The following is a 13,056-nucleotide window of genomic DNA, read 5'->3' as shown; positions in this document are numbered from 1 at the left end:
GGTGATGTCCTTTAAGAATCCCTGATGTTAGTATCTTTACTACTTTCTTTTTAGACTGGTCATATTTCCAAGAGATGAATCTTCAAATCTTCTGCCCATGTGATAAGTGTCTGGGAACCAAATAGGTTACAATTGCTACAAAGTTCTCACTATTTTGTATCTAACCATCATCCGTGTTGGGCATGTCCCAGTTTAAAGACTCTTTGTCTTACCCTGTCTAGAAAATAGACCTACAGTAGTCTACTAAGGTGATAGAGTGAAGCCATCTGCCTTTACAGAGTAGGAGAAGGGAACTGAGCATTGTACTACTTCATATTTTTAACCAATCCCTCTGATTTTAGACTTATGCACATCTTCACTTACAAAGGTACCTAAGAATATTCATTATCAAGCCTTAGGGAGTTTTAAAGTATATATCAGGATACGTCTCGGCTTTCCACACTGTTAAAGGACTTAGCTTTCTCAAGTGTACAGTCCATTATCACTAACCCATTGACTTTTCAGCAAAATTCTGTTATTTTTGCCTCCTGTGGGTTTATGTCTTTAAAAAATATTCTTCTACTATCATTTCAGTGATATTTCAGTAGGGAACAAAAGTAAGTGCGTACATTCAAGCAGCTGTCTTTACCTGAAGCTGTATATGCTCATATGTCATGTTACTTTTGTTTGCTCTCTTTGGGACATTCTCCCTCTTCTGCCTTCTCACTTGTCCTAGTACCTTGGCATTTGACTTCTTCACTTATTTTCATTGGATATAACATGGAAAGCTTAAAAAATGTTAAAGTGTTTATTGTTATCTGATGATCTAAAATAAGTTTACCCTTTTGTATTTCTCTCATCTCATGCCTAAACCTATATTCAAATAACTTGCATTTTGCTTCTGTGTGACATCTACCATGTGGCATTCTGCAGTTTACAATGTATTTTCACAAACAGCATCACATTTTATCCCTAAAAACACCACTGCAAGGATAGGTCATTTTATACATAAGACATGAAAGAAATGGTTAAACAATATGTCTGCAATTTCTCTTCTCTTTGAGGAAAAAGGAGGATGCTGCAGGAAATAAGTCACTTTGTAAATAAGCCAATGACGGACCTCCAGGAAACAAATGGATTGGCTGGCTAGAGAATCCTTTCTTCATTGGGGGCTACTTAAATAACAGAAATTTATTTTCTCACTGTTCTGAAAGCTAGAAATCCATAATTAAGCTGTTGGCTAGAGAATCCTTATTTACAGGCTGCTTAAAGCAGGATGTACTTGGTTTCTCTAAGATTGTTTATGGTAAATAAACCTGGAATCTATGGATTTATGGGGCATGGCTCCTTGGCAAATTTAACCATCCAGACATAAAATTGAGATGTTTCATGATTAAAATGACTTCCTTTTGTATAAGTAATGTAGAAACCTCTTATGTTAATCCTGGGCGGAGTGGGTTCTGAAGCAGAAAGAGAGTACCTGGGAAGGCGTACTGGCAGGGCTAGAACTCTGGCTGCTTTATCTCTGCCTCCTGGCACTTCTATACTTAACCTACTATTAAAGCTTAATACTAAGAGCTCTGATTTGAATGAGTGTGATTTGACCACTCAATCCTTTGTGTTACCCCACAAGGAAACTGAGGGTCAGAGTGGTTGATTTGTTGAAAGTCACATGCTAAAAAATGGTCAAGTAGGGCTAGAAACCAAGTCTTAAATCAGACTCTTTGTACCACGTGACACATCCTAGTATGATGGAAAAAAAACAAAACCTGAGTTTTGGAAACAAAAACAGACTTGCCTCCTGGTTCTATATCTGATAAGCGGTTGGATTTGGGGCAAATTACTTAGAATGTTCAAAGCCTATTACCTTACCTATGTAGTACCTCTTACATATAATGGAAAAACTATCTTAATGATAAATACCACAGAACAATAGAAAAACATGACATTAAAGAGTAGAACATTTAATAACATTTTCAAAGGATGGAGAGAAAAAAAGTATTACTTACTTTTTTCTTGTAATGCCTGCAATTTATTCAGTTCCTCATTCTCCTCATCACTCTCTTCACTGCTTGTGCTGCTGACATCCAAAACTATGTCCCTTTTGGGGTCTACGCGAAGAAAATTTCGGCATTCAAAAGTCAGGTGACCAGCTAGGTAAAATTTAAAAATATAATATATTTATTGTTTTGTTGCCTCATGATAAGCAACAACTTACAATTCTAGTAATATAATGTTTAGTTTTAACTTATATTTAATGGGTGGTAGTTTGGTATCTCTGAATGCAATGCTCAGAGAGAGAAATTTTCCCTTTCTTCATCAGGGCTTCTAATTCAACAAGCATTTTTTTAAGGGTATTGAATTACTATATTTTTCCTTTCTATGCACTAAAAAAAATATTCTCATACTTAGGATTTTATATTTAATTCCTTTCCCATACCTTTTCCTTCCCAACTTGACTACTAATAAAATTACAGAGCTTTCTTGTAATTAAAGGTATTATATTAACACAACTGAACACCTTCCATAGAACACCTAAAAATTTACTTCTGACATCATTCACCCTATATAGATTCTCTCTATAAAAAAACGACAAGTTATCTACTTATACGTGACACGATTTAAAAAAAAAAATTAAATACCAGAAAAGTACAGGAAAGAATATAATCATCAACCAAGTGCCTATTATCCACATGTTAATGTTTTGTCATATTCAGTTACAATTTTTTAAGGGAAATGCTTGCATGTGTGTGTACACACACACACAAAGTTGGAGAGCTTGCCACATTCTTTGGAACCCCATTCTCATCCTATTCTACTCTTTTTAACTTCAGAAGTTGGTATACTGCAGTTGGTGCCTATCTTTACCAAACAGCATAATGTTATATTATTTTTTTAAATGTAAACTCAACTATACTTGCCTATTATTCTGCCACTCAATATTATGCTTTGTGATTTATCTATGTTAACATAAGTAGACATAATTATCTCATTTTATCTAATGAATAATGTTCCATTGTATAAAAATATTTACCCTTTCTACTACTGATAGAATTAAGGCTGCTTCCAGTCTTTTGCTTTTATAAATAATGCTGAAATGAGTAGCTGTTCATGTTTCTGTGCATACATGCTACGGTTTCGCTGAGGCACAGCTTCCAAGTTTTTTTGACCAAGACTCAATGATGGTAAAAGAATAACAATGTAACCAAGTATAATCCTACTGGTATTCATATACAAATATACACCAACACACAAAAATCAAATAAGTTACATGAAGAATTACTACATTTGACATTTCAGGAAAAAAAAAACAGTACAGAAAGTGACCACATAATTGATTTTGTAACCCACAAATAATTCACTACAACTCTGTGCTGGGGCTTATTTCTAGTTCTCTCTTACTTTGAAGGTGAAGTCCTCTAGAAATTCAAGATTTATACAAGGGTGTCTGCTATTAGAGTCTCAATCTTGGGAGGACCCTAAACCCTGCCAACTCATGAAAACAGAAGTTCAATAACTCTGACTTCAGCAAGTATCCTTAAGACTTTACCTTTTACATTTTCAGCTTTCCTTTGGTTTTGGGCCTCTGAGTATTTTTTAATTCTTATTTACTTCCTAAAACACTAATATATCTAAAATACATATCGTACATTTTATATAATTTTCTTGGTTGTTTATAAGAGGGTCCAGTCTACCATAATGATATAAACAAGTTTCTTCTGTTGTGATTTGTTTCCAAATGAATCACTGGTAAATGTTATCTTTAGTTTCCAAACATATGGAGTTTTCAGACTATGCTTTTGCTGATTTCTAAATTTATTACACTGTTCTCAGAGAATGGGGTCTATATGACATAAGTTCTGAGATTTCTTCTGTGGCTTATCACATACTAAACTTAGGAGGAGATTTTGTATGTACTTTGAAAGACTATATGCCACTATTTGTTGATCAGAGTTCTATTTTGTTGTTCAAATCTTCTCCACCTCATTTTCTCTAATAATTTCTGATAGTGCAATTTTTAAGTACCTCTATCATTACAGATTTGTCAATTTCTCCTTGTGATAAAGATTTTGCTATACATATTTTGAGATTAATAAGTATGTTCAAGTTTATCTTCTTGGTTGATTGTTCTTGAACCTTTCTTTGTCCCTAGTACTGTTCTTGCCTCAAAAGTCTGATATTAAAATTGCTCTACTGGTGCTTTGTTATTAATAGTTGAATCATATGAAGCTGCTGTTTTTATAAGTAAACAGCTAAATATCAACAGTATTCAACCTTCTATCTGCTCTTTTCTCCCATTCCTTTATTTTGAAATTTTCTATGTAGTTTTTACTTTTCCATATGGTTTTATTACTAATGTTTCAGTTTCTTAATCTAATTTAACACCAGACCAATACTAATGTTAATTTCTTAGCTTGAAAAAATAGCTCCTGCTTCACTAGAGGCAGTGTAAATTTACGCCTCATACACACGGTGTAAGCTGGGGTTGCCAATTCTTGATTATTCCTTTTCTTTTAATCATAATTTTATAGGAACTCAAACATATTGTACATTTTTTTTTTTACCACTTCCCCTAGACAACAAGTGCAATTGTTCTAATTGCTGTGTCACAACCTTTTAGAGCGGTCTGGCTCCAGTAAGAGCCTTCCCTCCAGCCTTGCTGCCATCCCACAGGGCTCTAGCAGTCCATAAAAGTCTACCCAGGTGGCCTGTGGACCGTGTTTGTTTTCAGCTTTCGTTCTCTGCTTCGACTGTGAACTTCTTTTCATTCCCAGTACCTGGGGATTTCCTGTTCATTCTTCTGAACTGGATTATTTTGATTATTATTGATACTAACATTTTTCTCTAGAATCTCTATTTGTTTGGAGCAAAAGGAAGGGCTTTCTATGTTGCTATTTTGAGCAGAACGCCTGATGATTCAATTTTTCCTTTACTTAAGCTAGCTTTATACCCAAACACCTCATATTGTAATGAATATTAAAATGAATAAAATACTCAAATAATAACCACATTGACAGCAGGCTCTGCCTCATATCCATTTTAGCTTTACTTATATGAAACTGATCCTAAACTGATTATAAGATTACTTACTTATGAAGCTACAAATAAAGTTTCCTATTTTTCTTCTATTGGGGAATACATGAACAGGCTTGGATAATAATTGTACTCCAAATTACAGTTCTTGTGACTTCTTTTCTAAATAGATTCTAAGTAGATATTAAGTAGAAAATACTTAGGTGACCAAAGGCTTAAATTTTTGACCACAGATATGTAAAGATACTTTAAATTCTAACAACGTGGTAGCTGATTCTAAAAAGTGATGTGGCCTTTTCATTTCTGATCCTCAAGTTCATATAGAAATTCAAAGAACCCTAGAATAGCCAAATCTTGAAAAATAACAAAGGTGGAAGACTTACACTTGCTGATTTCAAAACTCAATACGAAGCTACTGTAATCAAAACTGGGTGGTACGATCCTAAGAATAAACAAATAGACTAATAGTACAGAATCGAGAGTCCAAAAATAAACTCATACATATATGGCCATTTGAATTTTGACAAGAGTGTCAAGTCCATTCAGTGGGGGAAGAACAGTTTCTTAAACAGATGGTGCTGGGCAACTGGATTTTCACATGCAAAAAAAAAAAAAAGAAAAAGTTGAACCCCTCACCTTACAACATATGGAAAACCTGACTAAAAATGATCAAAGACCATGACCATAACAACACAAGAGCTAAAACCATAAAATTCTTAGAAGAAAGTACAGGGATAAATCTTCATGACCTTGAATTTGGCAATGGATTAGATATAATAGACCAACAGCACAGCAGCAAAAGAAAAATTGATCAATTGGGCTTAATCAAAAGTTAGAACTTTTGTGCAAAGAAATTATTATGAAAGTGAAAAGATGATCTACAGAATGGAAGAAAATATTTGTGAATATTATTGAGACCTTCAGTCCCTCAATCCCTTCATTTTCTCCTAGTCTATCAAACCTCTCATTCCTGACCATCTGAACATTTTTTTTTTTATAAGCCTCTTTGACTCTTTCACATTCTTGTTTTTCTACTGTACCTCACTGTAAAGCAGCTAATCTGACTCAAAGCTACCCTTCCTTTGGGTTGTGCCTACTCCAGGGCAGCCAGGGAACACTTGAACACAATCACAAACTCATTATTTCATTTTTTATTCATTCTTGGTCAACTTCCTCTCCTATTTCCCCCAATGACTTTTCCAAACTTACACCTGACTTAAATCATTCTTCAACCACTTCCCTGCCCCACTCAATGCCCCCTTCCCAGGGAGACAATCCTGCCTCCCAGGTTACAATGAAAATTAAGATTATCGGGCAATGTCCCCTTCCACTTTTTGTCTCCATACCTGAAAACACCATACCTATCTTCACCTATATTTCCTCCAAATTTAAGAGGTAGCCATGTCATATCTCTTAAAGGAACTTGTTTAATCTTCTCCTGGCTACAATATCTACAACATCTCCTCTAACATCCCCCCGGCTCATATCAATTTGTTATACAGTAGTCCCCCCATCTGTAGTTCCCTTCTGTGGTTTCAGTTATTCACAGTCAACCACGATCTGCATATATCAGATGGAAAATTCTAGAAGTAAATAATTTCTAAATTGTAAATTATATGCTGATCCAAGTAGCATGACAAAATCTTGTTTCATCCTTCTCTGTTAGCTCTGGGATGTGAATCATCCCTTTGTCCAGCATCCATACTGTATATCCAGCCGACCGTTATGCACTTAGTAGCCATCTTGGTTATCACATCGACTGTCACAGTATCACACTGATTGTATTTAACCCTTATTTTACTTAATAATGGGCACAAGAGGAGTGGTGTTGGGAATTCAGATACGCCAAAGGAAAACTGTAAAGTTTTTCCTTTAAGTGAAAAGGTATGTGTGTATAGGAAAAAAGTATATATAGTATAGTGTATGTGCATGTGTATACATATGTGTATATGTGCGTGTGTGTATACATGTATGTGTGTATATGACATATGATTATATATTATATAATCATATATATACGTGTGTACGTGTGTACGTGTGTGTGTGTGTGTGTGTGTGTGTGTGTGTGTATGACTTGGTACTACTTGCAATTTCAGGTGTCCACTGGGTGGGGATCTTGGAACGTACCCCCTGCAGATAAAGGGGGGATTACTGTTTTTTAAATATAACATTACTCTTTTATCTCACATTCCCTTCTGGGAATTATTCAATATGTTCCTGCTGTGGTCTGAACATTTGTGTCTCTTTCCAAATTCATATCTTGAAATTCTAACCCCCAAAGGTAATGATATTAGTAAGTGGGGCCTTTCAGAGGTAATTATTTATGAATAGTATTAGTGCCTTGCAAAAGAGACTCGAAAGAGATCTCTAGCCCTTTCCCCCATGTGATGATAAAACAAAATCTGGGACCTAGTAGAGGGCCCTGACTCAACCACGCTGGCACCCTGATCTTGAACTTCCAACCTCTGGAACTATGAGTAATACGTTTCTGTTGTTTATAAGCTACCCAGCCTGTGGAATTTTGTTATAGCAGCAGGTCGTATGGGTTCCAACAGTTCTCTACATTTCTCGGGTCTACTTCTTGAAAACAGAGGCAACACAGGCTCTCTCCACTTTTTTTATTCCTCACTATTCAGGCCTGAATCTACCTAGTTTGTTTCATGATCCAGAACTCTACTTAGACTGATCTAAGGTCAGCAAAACATCCAAACTGCCAAATCCAGTGAACATTTTTGAATCTATTTCTTATGAATAAAGTTTGTCTGTCACACCTGACAATTTCCCCTCAAGTTCTGAAATCGTCACTCCTTTGGCTTATGTGATGCTGCCCGCTCCTGCTTCTCCTGGCGTTGCACTCCCTTGGTCACTGCTTCCTCAGCTAATGTCTATACATTTTACTTCATTCGTTGGTATTGGTATTTTACCAAAAGTCTGTTATTGATTGTACAAAATTTGTTTAAATAATACCATGTAGGCCAAAACATGAGTGTGGGGGAAAAAAAGAGTGGTTGTTTCTACAGAACAGAGCTGTACTTTTGGAAAGACGTGATTTAGATGGATCACTTAAAAAAAAAAAAAAGCAGCTTTCAAATTATGCATTGGAAAGAAGAGGGCAAAATATAGGGGGAAAAAAACTTAATGAGAAAAGGTACCTATTTCTCAAAATGGATGTCAGTAGCATTTTGGACCAAACCATTTTTCATTGTCCAAGAGTGTCCTATACATTGCAGGATGTTCATAATCCCTGGGCCCTACATTCTAAATGTCATACTGCTCTCTTCCACCCAGTTATGGATGACTAAAGAAAAAAAAAACTTCCATAAATTTCCAGAAAGCAGTATCACCCTTAGTTGAGAACTAATGATAGAAGGCTTCCACACTCAGATTTCTTTACAAGTATCTTAACTGCTTCCCCATCTTTGAAGAAACAAACTATAAAAGTAGAAAATGCATTTTGGATATGATTTGCACATAGTCAAAAGACTATGTGTAACACCAATTAGCAGACCCAAAGGCAAAGAAAAGGTGATGACTGTATATCAATAGATTAACATTTTAAGCTAAATAAAATGTTAAAGGTATTTAGGTATATTTTTATTTCCTGCTGCTGTGATCAAACACTCAGCTGTAGTCTATTATATTGAATTGCTGAAGTTCTAACACTCAGCTGTAGTCTATTATATTGAATTACTGAATTTCTAACACTCAGCTGTAGTCTATTATATTGAATTACTGAATTTCTTTTAAGTATATTTTCTGAGAACTATCATAATTATTTGAGATATTTATTCTATGGTCAAAGGCTTAGTGTTCTGGTAGCTTTTATATTCAAAAGTTGCCAACTTCAAAAAAAATCAAATAAAAACTCATTTTAGCAATAATCATTCTAATTTTGCTGAGGAAACTCAACCATGAAAAAGTGAGATCCATATTATTTAGTAACACATTCATTCTTAACTTGAAACTTTTTTTAAAAAACAATATAACCACTATTAAAACATACTGAGAAATATATTTCGATCAATATTAACATTCTTTAAACTGATACACTCTAAACCACTATTTTCACAATAGAGAGACAATAATTTCTTAACTGACTGATGAATATCTACATTTTTAGGCATTAAAAACACTTCAAAGGGTCGTGTTGATCATTCCCTTACCTCTACGAATGCCTGATAGTTTTAAAATGTAGATTCTAGCAGAAAAGACATGTAAATTGAGAAGACCTTCATCTCTGAAGCTGTAAAATGCAATTTTAACTCCAAGGGAAATGTACTAAATTTTTCCACAGGAGGCAATTAGAAATTGTTTAATTAGAAATTGTTTAATAACTCAATCACTAAAATCAAAGATCTAAATAGTAAAGCAGAAAGAACTAAACTTAGAAAGACTGTCAAAACTATTTCCTTATGTGGCTTCTCTAAAAAAATTCTAATTACTATAGATGCTTCTATTATTGTCTAAAATAAAAGCAATGAGATGACTGGATCAACAAATAGTCTCTTTCCAAAAATTATTTTAATTGCTTTTATTTTAATTGCTTTCCTACAAGTCTTATGTTAAAAGAAGTTTAAACAGATAAACTGATATTAGTTAAACTGGGAAATCCATTCTGAATTTTGAAGTAAATACAGCATTAATATATAGATTCTTAAGTCTTGAATAAAGAAATAAAACATAGAAATTAGCAAGGTTTGAAAGTAAACATAGCAGAAATAAATATAAACAAATGTTAACAACTAAAAAGATTTCATTGCTTGCAAGCAAATGTATCCTTCAGGAGTTTTTATTTATATGAAAAATATGGGTAATTATATGCACACTTTGCTAACTGATTGAGTTTCCTTTGAACCAGGTGTTGGCCTTTGCTTGGAAGCTTGTGCCTTGCTTCTCCCAGCATGCTTTTTTTGGGAGCCCTTCTAATGAAGATCTATGGCCAGACAGCTTTATTTATTTGTTTGTTTGTTTGTTTGTTTATTTTTAAAGCACATATTATGGCATAGAAATCTTTTTCTTTCAATCATCTTCATTTTGTTACAAAATAACTCTTCTATGAATTGGAGTATTAACAAGAATCCAGGCTCACCTACATGGTCTCCAAAACAACTTAGGAAATGTGAATATGACTATTATAGCTGTTATCAAAATCTTGGGAATTTTTTACATTTAACTAAAGAAATACTTGTTTATAGTACATAATTACAAATTTAGAGCATACAATTGTACATGCTGAAGTTTACTTTTCGATTCCATTAATTATGATGGAGATTAATGATTGTTTAAATCAAGTTTTTGTCAGTGAGCAGAAATTCTAGGACTAAATTCCTTTACCTTTGTAAAGAGTACAATAAATGGGAAAACCCTTCATAAAGAGTTTTCATTGCTTTTCTTACTTCACTTAGTATCTAGAAGTATAAGGAGTAAAAGGATAAATATATATGTACTTTTGGAGGGAATATACTTTCTCCAGACTCCTAAATCTACTACTTTACTTGTACTTTCTATCTTTGCTAGCCACCTGTTACTGAGTTTGTAGCAGGAAAAAAAAAAGTGAATATTAATGTTGATAGAGGAATTTCTGAATCAGCTGCAAACCTAAGCTAAATAACAGGGCTAAGGGACTATGCCCAGGGCCCTGAAATCAGGATGCGGAATCACATTGCTAAGTGAGGCAATGATTCACTGTACAAATGTTATTTTTTAATGTACTTACGGTAGCCACATTTTTTACAGCCTGCTCGGACACTATCCTTGTTGCAACCTATAATACAATTGGATAACATTTTAGGAGACATATAAATAAGTAAAAACATAAAAATTTGATCACATAATAATAAAAAAATCATCCTGACCCCACTTAGTAACACTACTCAATTATTATGATTATTAGAAATTATTGGAAAAGCCAAGTTACTCGAATTATTTTCTTTGACAAATACTTTAAGAACATACTTTTCTCTAAGTCAAGAAATACGATATTATAATCAATAGTTTAAACATTCCAGGAATTGTATAACACTGAGAAAGAAATTCCAGGGTACTTTAGCTTATCTTCCATATGTAAAATAATTAATTTACTAGATATATATGTGAACATTCAGGTTAATGTTTTTCTGCTTTCCCTTAGAAGAAAAAAAAAATGACTCTCTTAAAGGAATTGGTAAAATTCCAGAAAACTAATTGCTAGGCATTGTAAAAAAAAACTCAACTCAACACTCAAATTTTGATAAAATGAAATAGTCACATATCCAGTGTGATCAATATTTAGAAATATTTACAGCATCTCTGTATAATTATTGGTATATGCAGGTAATACTGAAGATATAAATAACAGATGAAATAAATTAAACCCAATTTATTGTGATAAAATATACGTAACATAAAATTCACCATCTTAATTCACCATTTTTAAGTGTACGACTCTGTGGCAGTAAGTATATCTACATGATGTACAACCATCACCACTATTTCTAAAGCTGCTTCATCATCTCAGACAGTAACTGTACTCATTAAACAATAACTGCCTATTCCCCCTTCCCTCTGGCACCTGATAATCTCTATTCTATTTTCTATCTCTACAAATTTACCTATTCGAGGGATCTCATATAAATGGAATAATTCATTATTTGTCTTTTTGTTTCTGGCTTATTTTACTTAGCATGTTTTCAACATTCGTCCATACCATGGCACATATCAGAATATCATTCCTTATGGTTGCATAATATTCCATTATATGTATATGTAGTTAAAACTGATTTTAACCTCCATTTAGGGCTGCCATCAACCAATTAGTGGCTAGCATAAACTTACTCTATTTTAGTAATAAAATGCATCTAACTCCTAGATCTTTCAAATGGAGATATTATCCCAATTTAATAATTTTATGAATAAATAAATTTATTATTAAATACATAGTACAAATATAAAACAGTGCTAATTTTTTTTAAAAAAGATCATTTTCAAACCATTTCTTTAATGTCGTGAAGCGAAAACATTGCTCATTTCCCCCAATTCCAATTTTGCTTTAAAATATACTTTATTGAGTTCTAGTACAGTCAGTTTTGCTATAATGCTTATTTAAAAAACATAAATTTGTTTCAGTGTGACTGATATAAGAAAATGATTTGAGCATAATGTGACTTTTGTCCATGAAAAACACTAGGTGAATGCAGAAAACTTCATGTTGCTCTGAGCCTCACAGGGATATGCAATACGCACATGCACAGATACATCTCAAAAACCTTTCTAACAGCTTGAGCTCACTGTGCGTTGTGAGCAGTGCCCATTCGCATCTGACGTGACAACTTCACCTCTGATTTCGATCATCACCTTCCTACCATCACTTCAGAACAACTCACAAGCAAAATTCTTCTGAACTACATACACTTACACAGCAAACTTTGGGTTTTTTAAAAGATACAGTGCCCTGTTTATTGTAGTATTTATGTACCTTTTAACCAATTAACATTTGCAAAATTATACTACTGTTTTTATCAGGTTCCTAATATTTTTTATGTATCGTTGATGAAGTTTTTGAGTGTTGTGTTCAATCTCATTTTTTCTCATAAATGTGGTTTCTATTGCATAAAGTAGAAACATGTACACTGCACTGTAGTAGAACTATGGAATAAAATTGGATTGATAATAAAATTTGAGGCTTTTTCAATATAAATAATTGCATGTTGAAAAAAAGCTCAGAGAATCCAGGTCAATGTTAAGTCTGTTTCCATAGAAACTGTAGATGCTGAAAAACACTAAATAAAACTCTGCTAAATGCACCATTACCATTCCTACAACAAAATAAAAAATGTAATGGACAGATCCAAAATGATTTAATGTCAGCATGTATTAAAATTAACTCATTTGTGACTAAAGACACTGATAAAACTCATCATTTAACTATCTCATATTTTTAGAGTGAACAAAATATGCAACTTTTTCAGAGCAGATCATCTTTAACAAAGTTATAGCTTTTACAAAAAAAGGGGGGATATAACAATAACTCTAAATAAAGTAACTCTGTATTAGCTATTTTCTCAC

The 13,056-nt window shown here is 33.5% G+C and overlaps 1 protein-coding gene across 2 annotated transcripts in view; it reads right to left on the bottom strand.

Annotated features, from left to right (window-relative positions):
• Positions 1–13,056, bottom strand: part of SREK1IP1 (SREK1 interacting protein 1) — a 36,581-nt gene that overhangs the window by 15,649 nt on the left and 7,876 nt on the right. The window contains exons 2-3 of one of the 2 annotated variants that reach the window (XM_016123520.2): positions 10,730–10,777; positions 1,989–2,132 (exon numbers count right to left, since the gene is read on the bottom strand). In XM_016123520.2, coding sequence (XP_015979006.2) covers positions 1,989–2,132; positions 10,730–10,777 — 192 coding nt within the window. The remainder of the gene's footprint in view (positions 1–1,988; positions 2,133–10,729; positions 10,778–13,056) is intronic. The other variant, XM_036226193.1, reaches the window with a different exon arrangement.

This window comes from Rousettus aegyptiacus, unplaced genomic scaffold (assembly GCF_014176215.1).
Source record: "Rousettus aegyptiacus isolate mRouAeg1 unplaced genomic scaffold, mRouAeg1.p scaffold_m13_p_8, whole genome shotgun sequence".
In the NCBI taxonomy this organism is placed as follows: Eukaryota; Metazoa; Chordata; class Mammalia; order Chiroptera; family Pteropodidae; genus Rousettus; species Rousettus aegyptiacus.
The sequence above is the reverse complement of the archived record's forward strand: the minus strand, read 5'-3'. Positions and strand labels throughout refer to the sequence as shown.